The 20,940-nt window shown below is 57.7% G+C and overlaps 1 protein-coding gene across 2 annotated transcripts in view; it reads left to right on the top strand.

The window, feature by feature from the left end:
• Cmip (c-Maf inducing protein) overlaps window positions 1-20,940 on the top strand; it is a 183,103-nt gene that overhangs the window by 105,364 nt on the left and 56,799 nt on the right. For both annotated transcript variants that reach the window (XM_004842796.4, XM_087203962.1), the window contains exons 2-3: window positions 3,303-3,428; window positions 10,624-10,674. In XM_004842796.4, coding sequence (XP_004842853.1) covers window positions 3,303-3,428; window positions 10,624-10,674 — 177 coding nt within the window. The remainder of the gene's footprint in view (window positions 1-3,302; window positions 3,429-10,623; window positions 10,675-20,940) is intronic.

Below are 20,940 nucleotides of genomic sequence, written 5' to 3'. Positions count from 1 at the left end.
TTGCCTTTTTTAGTCAGGTTGCCGTTGTAATTTACATACAGTCAGATCCCGGTTTTGTGCCCAGAGCGGGGAGTTTTGACAGCCGTGCACAGTCAGAGCTGCCACTGCAGCGCCTGGGGTTTGGAGCTGGCCCTCGCCCCCCAGCCACTGGCAGCATGGACTGATGTGGTCCCCAGCAACTCCCAGGACGTCATTCAAACAGAATCGCACTGTCTGCTGTTACCTTTAGGGAAATTCACGATCTGCTCCTCGTTCCCCTAAAAACACCTCTTAGAGCTGGATTTCTCTTCTCTCGGGGGAATCTGTTCTCTTAACCTCATTCAGCCTCCTGTCGCCTGTCACCGTGTTCATACCACCAGGGAATTACCAGCTCTCTGTGACTGCACCTCTGCCTGAGAAAGTACCAGGGACACCAGGGACCTGGGCCATGTGGCCGTATCTGCAGCCAGAGCCCAGCCACTTTGGGGATGGGGTGTTTGCTTCACCCCCTTTCCCTGCCCCAAAACAATGACATTGCAGGGGCCACAGTGGGGCGGCGGAGAGGGGGGTTGTTGTTGCTTTGGTTTGGTTTTGTGCTGGGGGTTGAACCCAGGGCCTTTGCAGTGCGCTGTATCCCCAGCCCTTTTTTATTTTTTATTTTAAGACAAGGTCTCATTAAGTTGCTCAGGCTGGACTTGAACTTGCAATCCTCCTGCCTCAGCCTCCCAGAGGGATTCCAGGCGGGCACCACCCCGGCCACTTTGGAGTTTTCTTGATTAGCATTTATCTCAGAACAGTTTTAGAGGACAGTGGCGTGGGTAGGACAGGGTCCCCGCCCGCCACTCGGCCCCTTGCCAGTCGGCACTGAACGCTGCCCTCAGTGGCCCTGCTCACCTGTATCTTACTACCCGAGTCCACACTGGCTTCCCTCGCTGAGTTTCCACACCACGTCCTCTTTCTGTCCGATCCCCCACCTGACCTTTCTGTCCCTATCTGGCCCAGGCAGGCTCTGGGGTGGTCCTTGGCTTTGGTGATCTGAAATGGGCGCTCTGGTCCAAACTCTTTCTCGAGTTAGACCTGGCCGATGCGGGGAGACCGAGGTGAGGTCCACATTCGTCTCCTTCAGGCCAGTTCGTCTTGTTGGGCTCCTTGGTGAGTTCCGGTGCCGTGGGAAGCACTGGACAAGCCCTGTCTCCTTTGCTGCTCCGTGTTTCTGTTAAATGCATGCTGGCCTTACCGCTGAGGAACAGGACTCAGAGGGGCATTTGTTCGCCTGCTTCAGGACTCACAGTCAGTGGCTCAGCTGTAGGTCTCATGGATCATAAAAACTTGCTTCGGGCCAAATGCTTTTTCAAAGAGTGGGGAAGCACCAGATCAGTTTTTTAAAACAGTGTGTGCTTATTGACACCCAGTCCTTCCCCCTAAAGCCATGGCTGCAAACTGATCAGGCTGACTTCAGACAACCCCAGCCCCAGCAGTCTTGAAGGAGGGAGAGGCCAGGTGAATCTGCCTGGGCTCCACACCCAGCAGCATCCGCCACGGTGTCTTGGCGTCCTGGCGTGAGGGGAAGGACGTGGGGCTGCCCGTGCCTGCTGTGGACCTTCCGGGTGTCCCCTTGTGGGTGGTGTGTGTTTGTGTTTTGTTTTTGTTTGTTTGTTTGCAGTACTGATGATTGAACCCAGGACATCCCCCAGCCTTTTAAAAATTTTTATTTTGAGACAAGGTCTTGCTAAGTTGCCCAGGGTGGGCTCAAACTTGAAATCTTCCTCCCTCAGCCTTCCTTCCACAGTGCTGGGATCACAGGTGTGCACCACCGCACCCGGCTGGAGAGGGCTTTTGTGTCCCTGGATCGTGGTGGCCCTGCAGCTTTCTAAATGCACAAGGGCTGTGTCTCAGGCCCTCACGGGTATTCAGGTATTTGTGTCAAAAGCCTGGGACCCCGCCCTAGAGAAGGGGGGTGGGCGAGGCACAGGGATTTCAAATTTAGTTAAAAATAACAACCCAGGAGGCCCCTTCCGGGGCGTGGTGGGTCGTGACTAGGTAATTCACATGTGAATGCTTTATTTTAGCAGGGTGCTCATGTGTTCTTTCGTCTGTGACACAGGAAGTGAAAGTCATCCTGAGAGGTGGCCTGTGGGACCGGAGGGCAGGGTTCCCCTGGGATCCCAGGTGCTCGGGACAAGACCCTGTGAGGCTGAGTCACCGTGCAGGGGCCAGAACACAGCAGGCCTGGGACCCAGCAGCCGCCTGGCTTGGTGACTGGGGCCGACCAAGGGCCGGCAAAGGCAGGGCAGGGTGAACGTGCCAGCTCCTCCCGTGGGACCTGCAGGACCCTCCTGCCAGCAGCTCCACCCAGGGCACCCAGTGACGCTGTCCAATTGTGGCTGAAGCCCCTGCTGCCCTTCTCCCCCCACACACAGTTTATTCACTTGGGTGCTTTGTTGTCCATTTGCTCCCGTCTTATTTCCTGCCGCACCCATACCCAGCCTGACCCCTGGGTTGTCGTAGCAGCTCAGTAAATACCTGTTGGATAAATGAATGAAGGGAGCTCAGTAGATCAGTTCCTGGTGACTGATCACATCAGGGAAGTTGAGGCAGCGGAAGCCATCAGCTCCACACCTCCACATCTCAACGCTGGTTGACAGGTATTGAAGTGGAAAAACCTCCTGGGGGTCCTGCATCACCAGAGTGAAACCAGCTAATCAGGCCAGGACTTAAAACTGCATCTGCTGGGTGCATGGCGTAGTGAGTCCCGGAAGGGGTGAATGCAGGGGAAGATGCTACCTGGCCAGGAGTGGTGCTGGCGCCTTTGGGGACAGGAGCAGGCTGGGGCTGAGGTACCATCAGTGGGCAGTGTGGGGAACATGGATGCAGATTTCATGCCCCAGCACTGGGAGCCATGGAAGGCTGTGGGGCAGGTGAGCTAGGCCGTGGCGTCTGGAACAGGGCCGGTGCTGAGTAGCGGAAGTGTGTCTGGGGAGGCCAGCGGAGCTGCTGCCGCCTTCCAGGTGGGGGACAAGTGTGGCCTCTTCTGGTGAGGGCTGTGGGATTCTGGCTGCGTCCTCTGTGGGGCCCCTCGGATATCAGGGACACCGGTCCTTGCCCTCTCGTTGTCCCTGGTCTGCCCCACGCTGCACCTCAAGTGCCAAATGAGTTCCTCCCAGGACCCTCCCTGCCCTGCAGCTCCAGCCAGGGCCCTGGTCCAGTGTTTCTGCACCAGCGACCCAGGGTGTACCGCCTGTCCCAGGAGCCATGGTGGGGGGGCTCTGCCTGTCACACCCACCCTGCTAACCCCTGCACCTCTCTTCTGTCTCTCGCTGCAGCCCACTGGGTACATGGAAAACTCGGTCTCCTACAGCGCCATCGAGGACGTGCAGCTGCTGTCCTGGGAGAATGCCCCGAAGTACTGTTTACAGCTCACAATCCCGGGGGGCACCGTCCTGCTGCAGGTAGGGTGAATGCATGACTCTGCATTTTCTCCTTCTGCCGCCTCAGCCCCGAGAGGCAGCATCTCGGGGCAGGGGCGGGGGTGGGGGTTGTTTAACTCCCAGGATAAGAAGGGCACAAACCAGCCCATTATGGTGGCACACGCCTGTGATCCCAGCACTTGGGAGGCTGAGGCAGTGAGATTGCTGTGAGTTCAAGGCCAGCCTGGGCTACACGGTGAGACCCTGTCTCAAAAAACAAAAACAAAATCAAGAAGGTACAAACCGGGGTCCCTGGAGAAAAGGAGGGAATGTGTACATATTGAGCTCCTGGTGTATGCTTGCCACCAGCTAGGGGGCTTGCATGTATCTCCATGGTTCCCTTAAATCTGAGAAGTGACTTTTGTGTTCTGCAGTGAGAAGGTGAAGTACATGAGCAACAGTGCTGCCTTTCACTTTGCTTCGAATGAGGAAGGTTCTCACTTCCTGTTGATTTTGTCTTTTGGGACTGATAAAAGTATGACCTCTTTCCTTGGAGAAAAAAAAAGACACATTCTGTGTCTTAGTCAGGACTTTCAGTAAGAAGTGGCCCAAATGTTACTCTGACTAGTAAGGCAAAAAAGAATGTGATGTGACTGTAACAGTATCTGGGGAGTGGGGGAGAGGGTTTCAGGTGCAGCTGGATCCAGGGGTCAGTGTCACCTCTGTTTGGCATCTCTGTATTTCCTGGCTTGCCTCTGGGAGTGGCTTCATCATGACACAGAGTGTCCCCATGTGAAAGGAAAGGGAGGTTCTTAGCAGCCCTAAGCCCCATTCTTAGGCCTTTTGATCTATACCAAAGTGGGTACCCCTTTTCCTTGAGCCTGGGCAGGTGAGTCCTTGACTGAATGCCCCTGCAGGATGTCCTGCCAGGGAGCCCTAGCCCAAGAGACCCCACATCAGAAACTCCCGGATGCAGCCTCAGCCTTTTGTTAGTTCTCTTGCTATCACTGTCTCCAGGAGGGGCTGTCTCCTTCAGAGACAGCCAGGAGATCAGCCACAGCTCTGCAGCTGCGTCACCCTGGCTGCCTTTGAGGGGCGCTGAGCTCAGTGGCCCAGGGTGGCAGCTGGGCGTCTTGTAGGAAAATCCTCTCCTTGCATCTCCGGGAGTCTCTACGCCTGCCCTGTTCTCCTTCTCCTGCATCCCTCTCACCCTGTCCTTGTGTCCCTGCCCTCTGTCCTTTTCTCTCTCCTCAGAGGACCGCCCCCCCGGTCCTGCCCACCCCCTTTGCCCACCTGGCATCTGCAGTGCTGACCCCTGCGTGGGCAGCAGCCGCCCTGGGCTGGGGATGGAGGGTGCCCCACAGCCACCCACTCCAGCACCTCCCTTCCAGCCTCTCCTATCCCTGCCAGTCCTCGGGGAGGCTGAGCCATAAACAAACGAGCGATGAGAGCCCAGAGGAACGATGACTCATTCGGCCCTGGTGCTGGAGCAGGCTCCCCAGGAATGCAGCATCTGAGCAGGGCATAGAGGGATGAGTAGGAGTGCAGGTCAGGGGGTTACACTCTGGGCAGAGCAGGAATGTGGGGAGCAGAGTGCTCACTGGCTGGGAGAGAGGGGGAGGCAGCGTTCAAGGCCCAAGACCTGTCTAGGTCACCCATGCCATCCTAGCTGAAGGAGGAAGCCTCAGACATATTCTGAGGGCAGTAGGGAGCCACTGAAAGTTCCAAAGGGATGGAGGGGACACCACATGGATCGGTGCAGCTGCAGGACAGAGGGGGATGGATATGTGAGTGACAAGGGAGGCAGGAAGGAGAGGCCCGGAGCCCTCCTGGGTACCATCCAGAGGGTCCCTTGCTCCCGAGCTGGAAGGGGCAGCCCTGCCCCCAGCAAGGCCACAGTGTTGCCCAGCCTGGGGACTGAGTCGGGGAAGCAGTGAGTGCAGTGCTCCTGGCCGGCTCCCGAGTGTCCCTTTAACTGGCCAGTGTGATGACGCCATCGTGAGGGGTGGCCCTATGGGCAGGGCCTGGGCCTGTCTCCCCTCCAGCGCTGGAGCCTGAGGCAGGAGGGGAGAGGGGAGAGGGGCCCCAGATCGGAGCGGACCCTGCCCTCTGCTGGGTCTCCCTTGTTCCTTGTGTCGGGCCAGGGGAGGGACCCCGGGTTGGCACCCACCCCAGCCCTCGCCCTCCTCCCGCCGCCCTGGGCCCAGTGCTGTGGGGCTGCCTTGTTCTGCACACCACTTCCGCATCCTCTGGAGTCAGGCAGTTTGGGGGCACCTGCCCAGGGTGGTGTCCGGGCACCGGGCCACTCTCTCTAGCACCGATCCGGTCCAGGTGCAGTTGGCTGCAGACACCGAGCTCCTTGACACATGAGTGACGGATGCCCCGTGTTAGGACCCATGCCCTGAGGTTGCTGACAGCCACTGCAGCGGCCCTGGGGACAGAGCCTCCCTGTCCCTGGCGGCCAAAGGGTCAAGGCCCCCCTGCAGGGCCGTCCGTGCGCCGGGGCTGGGCCGTCCCCTCGGACCGCGTGATTCCACCTTGCTGAACACCACCTCCCCAGCCTGGGCTCCTGTGGTGGGCAGAGCAGCGACCGTTCGGCCCACCCCCCCGGGGCAGCTCCGTGGTCACAGTTCTGTGGGGCAGTGCTGGCCTCCAGACCCCGTGCCCTTCCCAGCCCTCCCCAGCCAGGGCCCGTCTGCACCACCCGGGACCAGCAGTGTCAGGGGCTCTGGGGGTCCCGGACGGCCCACCATCCCCTGCCCACGCAGCCTGCCTGCTCTGTTCTCTCTCTGCTCCCGTCTGTTTTCCTTCCCCCCACTCTCTCATCTCTCTTCGCTCCCCTCCCCTCTCCCGGTCCTGTCTTCCTCTCACCCCTTACCCAGCCCTTCTCTCGAAGTTTCTTTCCTCCTAGCCTCACTGTACCCGCTCCGCCTCTCTGTGTCTCTCTCCTCTCATCTCCTCCTCCTGCCTTCTGTTTCCCAGGGACCTCCACATCCGTTGATTTTCAGTTCTGGGGATTGAACCCATTGAACCCGGGGTCTGCACACCGAGCTGCGTCCTCAACCCTTTCTCTCTCTTTTTTTTTTTTTTAATTTTGAGGCAGGATCTCACTAAGTTTCCCAGGCTGGGCTCAAACTTCTGACCTGCCTGCCTCAGCCTCCCGGAGTGCTGGTAAGACAGAGGTGCACCACCACGCCTGGTACCTCCTTACCCTTTGATGGACTTCGCATGGGTTCTTTACAAAGATCCCAGGGAGCCAACCTGCTGGCTCCAGGAGCCGAGCAAACATGATGACCATCTGTCACAGGTCCTGTCGCCAGACTGAGGCACCTGGATTTCCACACAGGCTGTGTGCCAGGCTTCCGGGTACTGTGTGGCTTCATCGTTCTAATGCTGTGTCATCAGGACCCCTGGCCACCGAAGGGACCTTTTTGTTCATCATCTTTCCTCCCCAAGGCCCTCGCCATCCAGGTTTCACGGTGATGAGGCCTGCTGGGTTCCTCCCCGCAGTTCTGAGCCTGAGCCCTGGCTCTTCCCAAAGCTCCCGGCGGCGGGCGCTGTTTCCTCCAGACGCTGGCAGCACAGTGGGTTCCATCCTTACTGGAAGCTGGAGGCAAAGACCTTTCCGGTCTGCAGGGCTGTGCTGTTTTCCCCCAAAAGTTGGCCGGGAAGGGGACTTGGGAACGCTCACCACAGTGCTCCCCAGCCTGTTTTTCTCACCTCTCCAGATAATGCAACAATGAGAGAGAACTTGGCAACTTTCAAGGAGGAAATTAGGCAGAGCTTGCCTGGAACCAGGCCCTTTCCTGTAGGAAAGATTTACACTGGGAGCAGTCACAGGGCGGCCTGGGGGGCCTGGGGCCTGGGGCCTGGGGCGGGGTGGCTGGGGCTCCTTCCTGTGTTCAGGTGGATTCTGTGACCCCAGGACACCGCTGGGCCTGTCCCCTCGGGCTGGGCTTGAGGGCAGCATGGACTCTGCAGAAGCGCGCCCTCTTCCCGGGCTACGTTACCTTCCCTGTGTCCAGAAGCCACGTACAGATGTCCACTCGGGGACCCGGCGTCCCCTGGCAGCCTCCGTCCTCTGAGGCTGGAGCTGTGGGAAGGATCAGGGTCTGGCTCACCCTTGTCGAAAGCTCTCTGGCCCCATGTGCTGTGGCTCCTCGGGGGGGGAAGCTCTGCCCACCTTGTTTACGAGGCAGGGCCCCCTGGTGGCTGGAACAGGTGCCAAGTCCTGTTCTCTTGTCAGAGGGCAGTGCCAAGGGGAAATAACGCTTCTGGATTCCCGGGCTAAGATGTGGGGTCCAGAGGAGCAGAGGCACAAGGCTGCAAGCCCCAGAGGTAGGCGGCAGGAAGAGCAGGGTGGGGACAGATGTACCTGCGCTGCAGCCCAGGTCTGCTGCACCCTGGCTGTGCAGCTAGCTGTGTGGCCCTAGGCCACAGAAAGAACCTCTCTGGGCCTCACTTTCTTAATGTGTGAACTGAACCCATGAGACTTGTCTCCTTGGCTATTGTGGGGGTCAGAGATATTCCATTAAAATACTTAGCACTGTGCCCAGTAAAGAATAGGAGTTAAAGAAAACACCACCATGGTTATTTCTATAACCTTAGTCAACGTCAAGTTGTGGGGAGAAGGCTATCAGGGTTGAAGTTTTTTTTTAAATTCACATGAAGTTTTCTTCATTGAACAGAATGGGTAGAATGATGTTCTATCCACCCACCCACCCATGCTTCTGTCCACCTATCAATTTGTCCATGTGACCCTCCCTGGCCTTAACCATCCATCCATCATGCATCCATCTACACATCCATCCATCCGTCCATCCATCCATGTGCCTGTCCGTGTAGCCTATCACACCTGTTTATCCAGGCACCCATCCATCCATGTTTACATCCATCCATCCATTCTCCCATCCGTGCATCTAGGCACCCATCCATCCATCCATCCATCCACACATCGTTCTCCCATCCATGCATCCATGTATCCATCCATCCATCCACCCATCCATCCATGCACCCTTGCACCTGTGTGTGTCCCTGCACACATCCATCCAACCAGTCACTGATGATTCAGCGTCCCATCAACCTTTCATTTAATAGACATTTTTGTCTGAGTTTCCCGGACACAGTGGTGCATAAGTCAGACATGGTTCCCAACTTCACGGAGCCCGCAGCCCAGGGAAAAGACACCAGACAGTTGATGACAGGACAGTACAATATGTAGGATGAGGCATCCTCACCTGACTTGGTTAGGGACAGGTTGGGGAAGGCATCCTCAAGGTGGTCATTCAGGACAGTGGCACCTCAGGTGGGAGCTGGAGGGGTATGTGGGAGTTCGGCAGGTATTGGAGAGAGGGAAAGCAGTCAGGCTGTGTGGAGGCAGGCAGCAGAATGAGGTGGCCAGGTACCCTGAGATGACAAGCAGCCCCAAATGCACGGGTTCTTGCTCCTTCACCATGCGAGTCCCTTATGGTCCTGCAGTTCACCCACGCCTGGAGGGCCACTTCCGTGTCACAGCAGCACACGTTCATTGGCACAGGAAGTCACGTGGACACGTGTGCCATATGCACAGAAGGGAGCTGGAAGCAGGGCTCGGATCCCTCATGGGAAGAACAGAGCAGAGGAAGATTAGGTTGGAAGGTGTGGGTCCTTCCTCCGTGATCCACAGTGTACCCCGAAACTGCCCACATGTTGGCGTGGGATGCACGCACACGTGCAGCACTTCTGGAGGTCAGAAGCCAACTCAGGTCCCTAGGCTGGTGACATCATGCGGCCTGGGCTGGCTGCTTCTGCAGGCTCCCAGGAGAACCTTCTTCCTGGCCAGTTCTGCCTCTAGGTGCGCTGCTTTCCTTGGTGCTGGCCACGTTGCCTCCCTCTTACAAGGACCTCTGGTTCCATTGGCAGCCTGAGCAATGGAGGTCCTGGATCCTCACCTCATGACTGTGAGCCCTCAGGAAAGGTTTTCACCTCCCGAGCCTCAGCTGCTCTTCTGCATTGAGAAATGCCGACTTCACAGGGCTTTGCTCTGCGCCTCCGTACCCGGAACCCCCGGCGTCTGCCATCGCTGGGGCAGAGCTGCCGGAGGCGAGCGCGAGGGCAGCAGCTGCCATGTCTGTGGCTCATGGCTTCCTCGGGCCACATTTTGCTCGAGAGGAATCGATGAGAATAACAGCAGTGACTGCTCTCTCTTCAACCCCTCCCCCGCCGTCTGCCCAGCTGTACCAGAGCCTTCCAGACCCTCACGTATGCGAGGACGACCAGGGCCGTGGTCCCCACTGCAGGCGGGAACTTGAAGGCAGAGTTGGAAAGGTCTCAGATTAGCAGGCCGTGGATTAAGGAGTGGTTTTGGCCTCTCCTGTGATTTCTAGGTAGATAAGTGTGCCTGAGTTGAAGCCTGGAAGCTTTCTGCCACGATCTTTTGCAGCCGATAAGAGGGTGCTGTGGTTACATGCACAGCTTTGAGAGCCAGGCAGCGAGTTTGCGGGCGCTTAGTGTGACAGCTCAGGGTCTTGGTTGCTCCCTCTGTGAAATGAGCTTAGTGACAGAGCCGCCTTGCCGCTGTTGTCGGGTGTCTTGATTCCTTTCTCCTTGATGAGAGACAATACCCAACACCCACAGCTTAGAGGAGGAGAGGTTTATTTTGGCTCGCAGTCTGTACAGGTTTCAGTCTTGTCGGCTGGCTCCGAGGCAGGATGGCGTGGCAGAGGGGCCTGGCGGAGGAGAGCTGCTCAGGGCATGGTGGACAGGAAGTAGAGAGAATGAAAGAAGCCAGGAAGGCAGCTGAGCCTTCCAGACCTCACCCCCACTGGCCCACTGCTTCCTGCCAGGCTCCACCTCCTGACAGCAGATCAGCTGGAAGCCCCCATACTCTAACCACCTCGCCGAAGCCCCGCTTATGAGTGCATGAGGCCCCTGGCGGACATCCAGATCTAAACCATGACATGGGGGCTGTTGAGAGAACGAGGTTCACAGGTCCTGGTAGAAGAGACGCCCCGGGAGCTGCCCAGCTCTCACCTCCAGGCTTCCAGCCAGCGGATGCAGCCCCTCCCGTGATCCCCAGTAAGTCAGGGTGCAGCAGGCACAGCCAGCAGGCGACATCAAGCACCTCCCAGGGAAGGCTCCCTCGGGTCACAGGGCAGACGCTGTTGCCCGAGCAGGCAGGAGGGTTGCGTGTGGCCTGTGGGGTCCCCTGTGGTGCTCCACATGGTGACCAGACCTCTCCCGGTTCTTGTCATTGCAGGCTGCCAACAGCTACCTGCGAGACCAGTGGTTCCACTCCCTGCAGTGGAAGGTAAGTCTCGACTCCCTGGCACCTGGGCAGCGGCCGCCTCCTTCCCAGTCCTGGTGGGGTGGTGCAAGGCCAGCCTGTCACCCAGAGGCCTCCGCTCCTTGGTGCCCTGGCGTCAGGCTCCACCTCCAGCCGCCCGGAAGCCCCGTCCCGCGTGGTGGTCGCCCACTGGAGAGCCTCACAGCGTCTCCACAGTCCTGGCTTCCTCGCGGCAGCGTCTGTTCTCCAGGCTGACTTCCCAGCTCCAGCCCCATGTGGGGCGGATCGGAGCATCAGACATCTGTGGGCACTTTCGGCCCGGGCCAGCTGTCCGAGGCAGGGTCCCGGGCCCCCGAGTCCGAGTTCTGCTTTGTGGCCTCAGTGTGGACTCTGACATCGGCCAGGTGTGCACTCGGCCTCTCCTCACCTGCCCCTGTGCCCCCGCTCTAGTCCAGCTGTGTGGGACACGCCGAGGCCCTGGGGGCCAGAGTGGCAGTGGCTGTCACAGACATCATCTCGCATAGACAGAGAACTGGGGTAGCAGGTGGCATGCTGGGAGGGAGAGGGATACCTGGGGTTTCTCTCTGCCTCTGCAGGGGCTCTCGGCACAGCTGGGCACAGGACAGAAAGAGCCCCAGAAGTCACTCCTGGCCCCCAGGGGACACCTTCCCCTTTCCTGTCAGCCGTGGGTCCTCTCTTGGTGCCCGTGGCGCCAAGTCTCAGAGGCCGAGAAAAAGTCACCAAACTGCGACTGCACACGTTGAGCTCCAGCTGTGTGCCAGGAGCTGTGCTAGGCTCCCGACAGTAGTCAGTGTGTTGTCAAGGCTCCCATCTGCCGTGTGGAAAAGCTGAGGCTGCGTACCTGGCCCTCGAGGCCTGAGGCAGGGTGCCCAGGTTAATGTTCCCTGGGTGTCCGAACGTCGCAGGCTGGGGAGGCGCCTGAACAGCTCAGGGGTGTCACACGCCTGCTCACGGAGTCAGCAGGTGCCGCCGAGAGCTGGGTTTCCATGGGGAGCATGTCCCCGGTGCCTGCTCTCCACGGCACAGGGACCAGGATGCCCGCACGGGCAGCATGCGTCAGACCTGCTGGGCCCGGGGGGTTAAATACCAGCACAATGGGGGCCCGAAGGAGGCGCCGTCAGGCACGGTGCCCCATGGAGTCTCCCCCTTTGGCTCTGGGGTATTCAGCTCATTCTGTTCTTCTTGATCCCAGGACAGGGCAGAATGTACTTGGGACACATGGCCCATCTTTAGGGTTGGTCCTTAGGGCTCTTCCTTCAACTGGGACTTGCACACCTAGAAGGCAGGGCCTGTGAAGGCTGTGATTTTACACAGGTGTGAGAGAGGAACAAGGAAGAGATTGCAGGAGGCTTTGACCAGAAGGATGACTTAAAAGTGCAAGCTTGAAATGTTGAGATGCTGAGGATTGAAGTGGGGTCCACCAGCTTGTTAAGCACACCCACAACAGGGTTCTTGGGAAGTATGTGGGGGTTTGTACTCCATGAAGTGCTGTTTGCTTTGTATGTGATTGTTCAATTTTATCAGTTAACTTTCTTTTTTTAAACAAAGGATGCACTTCCGGGTGTGGTAGAGCATGCCTGTAATCCTAACACTCGGGAGGCAGAGGCAGGAGGATCACTGTGATTTCCAGGCCAGACTGGGCTACATAGTGAGACCATCTCAAAAAAATAAAATAAAATAAAATAAAAGCACACAGCAGAGCTATGTCAGAGATGTGAGAGCACAGGCACATGCCTGGCAGAGAGCTGGCCCATCTGTCCCTGTGGATGGAAACCTCCATCCTCACTGTAGGAGCAGGCTGTGTGGGGTTCCCCCTTGATAGTTACCCCCCTGTAATTTAGGTATGCCGCCACCAGGTGGCAGTGGTGCCCAGCACCGGTCCCTTGCCCTTCTGTGGCCCTGGGGCACTTGGTGTGGGGAGCTGGATGAGGCCTGCCCTTCCTTTCCAAGTGGCAAGGAAGCCCTGAGTTGTTTGGAGGTATTCCACTGACACAATGGGCCGGGAGACGCGGATTCAAGTTCTGGCTCTGTGGCTTAGGCTGGTCTGAGTGGATTCCTGCCAGTGCGCTTTTAACCTGGACACAGCTCCTGAGTGTCCTCAGTGTGTCAGACCCAGCTAGGTACTTTCTGGTTCCTTGTCATCCAGGAAAGGAACCGAGCTCAGAGAGGTTGAGCGACTTGCCCATGGCTGCACAGCAACTAGAGCTAGACTCCAGTCCACATCCCTGGGGCTGCCCAGCCTCCTCCTTGATCAGATGTTCAGCCTCTCAGACGCGCCCCTCCACCTCTCCTGAGAGAGCCACTGTTCCCTCCACATTCACAACCAACCCTTTTGGGGGTTTCTTTTGTTCCCTTAATCTTTAATAGGAAAAACATCAGTAGAACATCAAATTAGAGACAACTAGCACTCCCCAACTCTGCTTCAGTTGTTACATCTTCTGGATGTTTTCATCACCTGATGTCTCATGCCAGCCTCTTTCTGCGTGCATGGTGGTGTCCCACGGACAGAGTGCGCCCTGATGCTCCAAAGCAGCATGGCCTCTCACGACCGAGTCCCCTGTTCTGTTTTCAAGGGTGCAGGCTAGAGTCTTGGGCTCCCTGGCAGGGTAGCATCTCTCCTCAGGGGCCAGGACCTGGTCTTGGGGCTCAGAAATTGTCAGTTGTGACAACATGAAGACCCCTGCAGAGCTCAGCTCAGCTCGGCACAGTCTTGCTGTTAATATTGGTCTCGAAGGGAAAAGAGGAGGTGGGGGAATCTGTCTGAGAAGCCCCTTAGCAGGGCAGGAAGAAGAAAAAAGGCGACAGGTGTCGTGGGGCATTGACAGCAGGGTATCTTGTGCAACAGGACAATATAAAGAAAATGTCCATATGGTGTTTTGCCCATCTGGGCCCAGTGCTATGTGGTTTTTTGTTTTCATTTGGTTTCTTTGAGACCCTGCATGGTTCAGGCTGGGCTTGAACTCACTTTGTGGCTCAGCCTGGGATCCTCCTGCCTCAGCCTCCTGTGTGCTGGGATTACAGGTGTGCCCCACCCTGTCCAGCTTCCAGTGCTGTGTTCTGAGGTTCAGGACTTGAGAGAACTCAGCACCTGCCCTGGCTGTGGAGCTCCCTGGTCACTGGGCCTACCTCCAAGCATCCGGTCACTTCCCTGAACAAGTTCTGCTGCTGTCCACTCTGCAGAGGGCAGGGTGGAGTGCAAAGAGTGTTTGTCACTTGTCTGGGGTCCTGGCTACCCAGCCTGTCTCCCTGACAGCTCTGCTGCCACCTCAGCCAGCACTGGTCAGGGAGTCCTAGGAGGCGTGAGGCTTTGGGGAAGGACCAGCACCTCCTGTCCCAGGAAGGGGGCCAGGCCAGGCGGTGCAGACAGCATCAGGCCCCCTGAGGCTCCCAGAGTCGCCCACGTGGCTTGGGTGTCTGGGCCCCTGGGATCAAGCTCGATCGAGTAAACACCGGGCCGGGCTAATGAGGCTCCCTTCTGACTCGGAGTGCACCTCCCGCTCCTGCCTGGCCTTGGAGACAGGCCTGTCAGGTGCACGGGAGGGGACAGGCCCAGCATGCACCAAGCGGGGAGGGGACAGGCCTCGTGTGCACCAGGCCAAGTGCCTGTGCTGGGCACCGTGTACAGCCTTGTGGGTCACCCGGCCAGGCCTCTGCCCCACCTATGAAAGGGCCAGGAGGGAGGAAAACAATGCAGGGTGACGGGGAGAGAGCTGCAGGTGAGGCGACCGTTGTTCTAGTGTTGGCTGTGGTGTGCGTGCCTCAGTTTCCCTCTCTGAAAACCAGGATGGTAAGAGTAGCTTGATTATGGGGTCACTGTGGGAATCCAAGTCCCACGGGTTGTGAAGCAGGGAGAGGGGCCCCTTCCTGGCAGGAGCCAGTGCCCCTTGTCCCTCCCCGGCCTGTGGAGCACCCTGTGCCCAGCGCTTAGCGTGTTCCCGAGCCGCATAGCCGTTGTGTTTGTGGATGAGGGGCCAGCAGCTGGGGGAAGAAGGGCATTGCAGGGACAGGTCTGCAAGGTTCCACCGAGGAGCAGCCACTGTCGGGGCCCCTGCACAAGGCCGGAGCAGAGCCTTTTGGCCTGCAGGTACAGGGCCTGGCGGGCTCTGTCGTGCCAGCTCTGCCCTTTTCCTGGGCCACCTATGTGTCCCCCCGGGCAGGGGGCCTCACCAAGGACTTCTACCCACGTCCTGCCGTGGCGGCCCAGACTCCTGTCTCCCCCAGACTGCAGGCCGCACCTTTGCTTCCTCCGGCCGTCAGCACCGCGCCAGTGTGGTGGTCACAGTCACGGGACACCTTCCCCGCTGCACTTGCATCACCTCCTTGAAGCCTTGCCACACGAGGATGGGCCTGTTCTTCCTGCTGTCCCATTTTAGACTGGGAAACTGAGGCTGGGAGGCCTCGCCACTCTCCCAAGCTATTAACCGGCATAGCTGGCTTTGAGCCCCTGACCCCTGGGAGCGACAGTTCTCACCCCTCACCGGCTGCGCATGCGTGGGTGGCATGTTGGCCCTGGTCACGTAGTGCTGCACAAGCGCCTGATCCCCCCAGGTCCCGAGGACTGTGGCCGTTAACCTGACACCTGCAGGCCCCTGAGTCCCATCCTGCCTGCCCACATGGGCGGTCCCACCTGTCCCCGCTGGAGCCTGGGCCACCACTGGCATCTGTGTGGCTCTGGCTGGGCGTCCCCTGTGCCCAGGACGGTCGTTGGGGTTGAGGGAAGACGTTGCCTCTGGGCCCTGCCGGCCCCACTTTACCACCTCAGCCTCATGGCCGCCCTCACACTCACCCCCCGCCCCGCCCTCCCGTCTCCTGCTGTCCTTCCTTCTTCCTTTCCTTCCTCCCCCTTCCCCTTCCTCCCCCTTCCTTCTCTTTCCTTCTCCCGCCTCTGTGGCCCCCGGCACTGGAGATGGCAGTGGGGCCTCCCACGTCCTAGGCCAGCGCTCTGCCACCTGGCCCCCTCCCGCCTCTTCTCAGCCGTCCTGACTAACTCCGCCTGGGTCCCTTTCTGCCGTCAAGCCCTGCTGGCCTCCTGTGGCCCCATGGCCTGACCCCACTGTGCTCCACCTCAGAGGCACAACCCTCCGGTGGCTGCAGGCAGCTGCACAGGGGACAGTGGGGGCCATCGCTGCTCTTGGCCTTGGGGTTGTCTTGCTTTTCCCAGGGGTGGGTGGTGCAGTCACGGCTCCTACACCTCCGTTCTTGTTCCTTCGAATGACTTTGGGGCAGTGTCCAGGACAGTGGTCACTGGGAAAGAATGGCCGGGGTGGAGAAGGTTGGGGGCTCTTGCCAGTTTGCTCCCACAAGAATAATCTCTGCACTGCTTAAAGGAGCAGGCTCTGGGCCAGACCGCGGGGCTCCAGCCCTGGCTCTCTCACACCCTGGCCCAGTCAGCTTCATCTGGGGGGCTCCTTTCCCCCAAAATAAAAGTTCATAGTAAAGCCAAGTGCATTAGGTTTTTAGGAGGATGAAATGGGTTTTTGGCCGTAAAGAACTTAGAACAGCACCTGCCATGTGATAAACACAGGCAAATGTTAATTCTTCCCTTTACGACGAGCGGGGACCCTGGAAAGCAAGGCCCTTGAAAAGGGGGCCACATTCCTACCACATGCACCCCCAGCCCCCCTGCAAGCCTGTGGCAGGCATTACTAATCAATCCCCGAATTTCGCTGAGCCAGGACTCTCCTCCACGAGCTCCTACCCACTGTCCCAGCTGCCTGTGGCATGAGGGTTTCACCATGCTCCTCCTGTGCCTACTGAGTGTTGCTGTCCGGCCTGTGGCTCTCTGGGAATCTCTGCAGAGCTTCCAGACAGAACCCCAGGTCCGGATGTCTTCCGCTTGGGACAGCACTCTAGGCTCTGAGAAGGAAGGGGCAGGCAGAGATGGGCCCAGCCACAAGACGGCCCCGTCCAGGTCCCCCGGGCAGGAGCACCATCCAGATTAATTTCTGGCAGTTGACCAGAGGCCTCGTGACCTCTTAAGAGGGGATCAGAGGGACTCCAGGAGCCCTGGGAAACAGAGGCTTTCCACCCAGCGGGGGGCTTGGCAGGAGGGAGCGGCCCGGCTGTCTCAGAGCGAAGATGCCAGCAGAACCCAAGGACGGTGACCTGCAGGGGCCCAGGCTCAGGTCCCCAGGAAGCCATGGTCTCAGCTCTCCCAGCCACGGTGTGGGCTCTCAGTGGGTTACCAGGGACCCCATAACTAACAACAAGGGGCACTCCTGGGGTTGAGACTAACAAGTGACAGAGGGCTGAGCAGCCTTGGGGAGCAGTGTCTCACTCTCCTGGGCTTTCTTTACAGAAAAAACAATTATTAGGCACCCCCTCACTGATTCCAGCAGCTGTGCTGCAGGCTCTGCTGGACCCCAGAGCCTGGCCAGCCCATGCTGAGAGCACAGAAGGGCTGGTGCCGGGTCACTCGGCTGGAGAGAGGCGGAACTGGATTGAAACCCAGGCTGGCGGCCTCCAGGCCAGCCTCTTCCCTGGAAGGGGACTGTGGGCCTGCTGGATTCTTCCGCCAGGAGCTGGCACTGCCGCATACCAGAGAGGGTACGCGTGGGCAGGACGGCTGTCTTCCCCAGTTAGATCTCTCTCCAGAACACACCCGTGTGTCATTTTTAAATCAGCTCTTCATCGAAGAATAACAGACCCCTGGGAGAGCACACAGTCAGGAGTCTTGCAGTGAATCTACCGCCCACCAGGTCGGGACAGGGGCCTGGCCAGCAGGTGGCCCTAGCTCCGCCCTGCCTCGGCCCACCCCCACCTGACCCCTGGCTGCACAGAGTGGCATCGCATGCATTGGAACCTTACCCGAATACACCATCGGGTCTGAACTCTGTGACCGGCTTCACAGGCTGAAGATTAGTCTGAGACTCACCGCGCTGTCCCAGGGGGTGGGGATTCATTCATGGCGTGGCGGATGGTGTCCCATTCTGCTCTGTGCCCTCTGTCTGTTCACCATCGTGGGTGGATCTGTCAGCGTGGGGCTGATACGCACAGGTCTGCGCTCCTCTTGGGTGCAGGAGGGACTAGGGCCACCTTCAGGTGGTGGCGCTGGCTGAGTTTTCCAGAGTACTTGTACCAGTTATACCAGTGATAGCAAACCTCTTAGAGACCGAGTGCCCAAACTTCAATCCAAGACCCACTTACATGTCACAGAGCACCAACAGTGCAGTTAAACCTGAACACCGAGGTTTTAGTTTAGAAAAAACTACTCATACACTTTGCTCGCCTGCCATAGGTTCACCACCACTGAAGTTATTATACGAACACTACTTTCCACTAAGAAAAAATCCCTACCATCTATAAACTTCTGTTAACAGTTTTCATAGTTGTTAAAACTCAAGCTACAATGTATATGGAACAAAATCCACACAGTTTGGCTGTGAAGTGTGAGAAGTGTGACCCCTTGTAATTATAAATTAACTTTTCTTTTTTTCCCGGTACCGGGGATCAAACTTGGGACCTTGTGCTTGTGAGCCAGGCGCCGGACCCACTGAGCTAAATCCCCGGCCCACCCCTTGTAATTATAAAAGGCATACAAAGGTGTGCCGTGAGAAGTTGGTCTCCTCCTCCCTTGGGTCCCTTTCCCCAGGGCAGTCGCTATTAGTGGTCTTGTGGGACCTCAGAAAGTCTTCTGAGTGTTTCCTTTTTAAACACCATGCAGACTTTGTCATCCACACTCTCGTTCCTTGGCCCTCTCATACGGACAGTGGCAACGTCTCTGGCGACACAGATCTTCCTGCTTCCTTTGGGCAGTGTGTAGTCAGTGGTCACCTTGCTCAGGGAGGATGCGTTCCAAGGCCCGTCACTGGCCCTCAGCTCTGTCCATATGGTGTTTCTTCCTTTATGCCCGGAATGTGGCCACACAGGCCCAGAGTTCATCTTTCCTTCCCTGTTTCGTGGCCCTGCTGATGCTTCTTTTAAAGCCATCTTGCACTTGCCCTTCGGGGTCCTTGTTAAATAAGATAAGGACCACTTGAAGCCAGGCTTGGCAGTGCACATTTGTATTCCCAGCATTCAGGAGGCTGAGACAGAAAGGTTGTTTAAAATTCAAGGCCACCCCCAGCTACATAATGAGTTCCAGGTCAGCCTAAACTATATAGAAAGACCCTGTCTCCAAAAACCTAAAAAGAGAAATGGCTGCTTGAATCCAAGCCCTTCTGTATGGCCACAGCAGATCTGGTAACTGAGATGCTACTATTAATGTGCTGGTAGCATATATGGTGTGGATACTTCTTCTGGGCAAGATGTCACGGGCCACTAAAAGACTTAGCATGCTACTAAGAATGGTGTTTAAAGTTTGTGAATGGTTTACTATTGGGATTTTCCATTTAATATTTTCATACCCCAGTTGACTCTGGGTAACAGTACCGTGAGTAAGAGCGGACTGCTGTGTTCTGTTCAGAGGAGATCAACTTAGTCAGCAATTCAGAACTTTCCGTGAAACACTGTCACCTGAATGAGAAAACTGAGTTCTGGAGAGAGGACTGAGGGGAGGGTGTTTGTTGAGCGTCTGCAGGCAGTGCACGGTGCTTCGCTACCAGTCCTCACCCCAGCCATGCTGTGACCACCCCCGTTCCCTGTGCCTCTCCTTGCTCCTGCTTCTCCTGGGCTTGGCGCCTCCCATGTGATGGTCTTCCCTAGGCCTCAGGAGCCACACAGCACGGTGGCTCTGCCAGTAGCCAAGAAAGAAGTGGTATTTGTGTGGGGGGGTTTTCCCAACAAGGAAGGGGGGAACAGAACACTCATGTGTCATCCAGCGCATGCTTTGATGCGGCCTGATGAGTCACAGAGCCATACAAGGAAATTTTTCACGTAAATGGTTTGTGGGTGAAATGCTTTCTAGCCTTTAAGGGAGAATTTCGTGTTTTTCTCTTTCTCTCTCTGTAGATGAGTTTTCCAAACATAACCAGATGGTAGTATCTTCGGTAGCAAAGCCTTTGTTCCCCAGGAAGTTTCAGTGGGTATTTTGCTGTGAGCAGCAGGTAGCAGGTGGTGTGGTGGCTAGGTGTCCAGCCAGGGCGAGAGGTGTCCTGCTTTCCTGCTGTCGGCCTCCCAGCCTCCCACCCGCCCGTTGGATTGGAGACCATGCCCTTGGAGATGCCCAAGGGGGCAGCAGGAGGGAAAGGTTGGAGAGGCACTCGCCGGCCAGGGGTAGTATGTGCCTAACACACAAGGCCCTGGTGGCCGTCGTGTGCCCTGCTCTCTGGTCAGCCCCAGCACATGCTTGGAACCAGTGGCCAGCTGGGCAGAAAGCCCTGAGGTGGACAGAGACCCCCTCTGGGGGCAGAATGCCAGGACAAGACCCTTTGGAAGTCTGGGCTACACATGACCCGTGGGATAGGACAGATGTCAGGGACCTTAAAAGGCACCTCCTGGAGGAGGAGGTTGGGGGCCACCTGACCATGGCAGGTTCCTGTGGACCATTTATGACCATTGGCTTCGAGGCCCTGTCCCTGTCTGCAGTGAATTCTCCAGCTAAGAGTGACCTCCTCTTGCCCCAGCGTCCTGGCCACTGCAGGCCCAGGGGCTTTGAACCAGTAGCTCAGTGGAATTCATGGACCAGCGGCCATCAGTCACGTTGGGGGGCGTGTTAAAGCAGCAGTCCAGCCACCCCCACCCTGCCCCTGGTGCAAGTCAGGATTTGAGAACCCCTGCAATAGCCTGAAGAAAGGGAAAGCACACTAAGCATTTATTAAGTTCCCACTGTTTTCCTTTGACTTCATCTCTGTTGTTTTGTCCAGGCTGCACAGTGTTCTTAGGAGGTGGCTGTTACTTTCTCATACATCCAGGCTAGAATTCAAGCCCAGGGTCTGGCACCTCCTGTACCCCTCAGGCCTTCTTGCTGGGTCCCTCGCTGCCTGAGACCAAGCGCAAGGGACCAAAGGTGTCCATAGCTCTAGATTTCTCGGCAGTGTCCCCTCTGCCAGTGCAAGCGGCCTAGAATTCAACGGGATGAGCAGCTGGACACTCGGACTCCTGAGACCTCGTGGGCTCCCCGTGGGACTCTCAGGGCCCCCGTGCCATTTCCAGTGATACCCTGGAAGGGATGCCTCCCCCATAAGCCCCGCCTCCGCAGCCTGGGAAGGCAGGAGTGCGCCTGAGCCTTACCCCGCGTCCACGCGGAACGCCACACGACCAGTTCTGAAACGCGTGTTGGAGACCACTGCGGTCTGGATTCCTCGCAGGGTGCTCACACATCAAGGGCCTCTGCGGTAGCAGCCGGGACTGGGGCTGGGACTCGGCCCAGACAGACGTGGCCCGGCAAGG

This window comes from Heterocephalus glaber, unplaced genomic scaffold, assembly GCF_053883595.1.
Source record: "Heterocephalus glaber isolate CG9 unplaced genomic scaffold, H.glaber_assembly_v1.0 deba00000071, whole genome shotgun sequence".
NCBI lineage: Eukaryota > Metazoa > Chordata > Mammalia > Rodentia > Bathyergidae > Heterocephalus > Heterocephalus glaber.
Note: the sequence above shows the minus strand (reverse complement) of the source record. Positions and strands in the feature narration are given on the sequence as shown.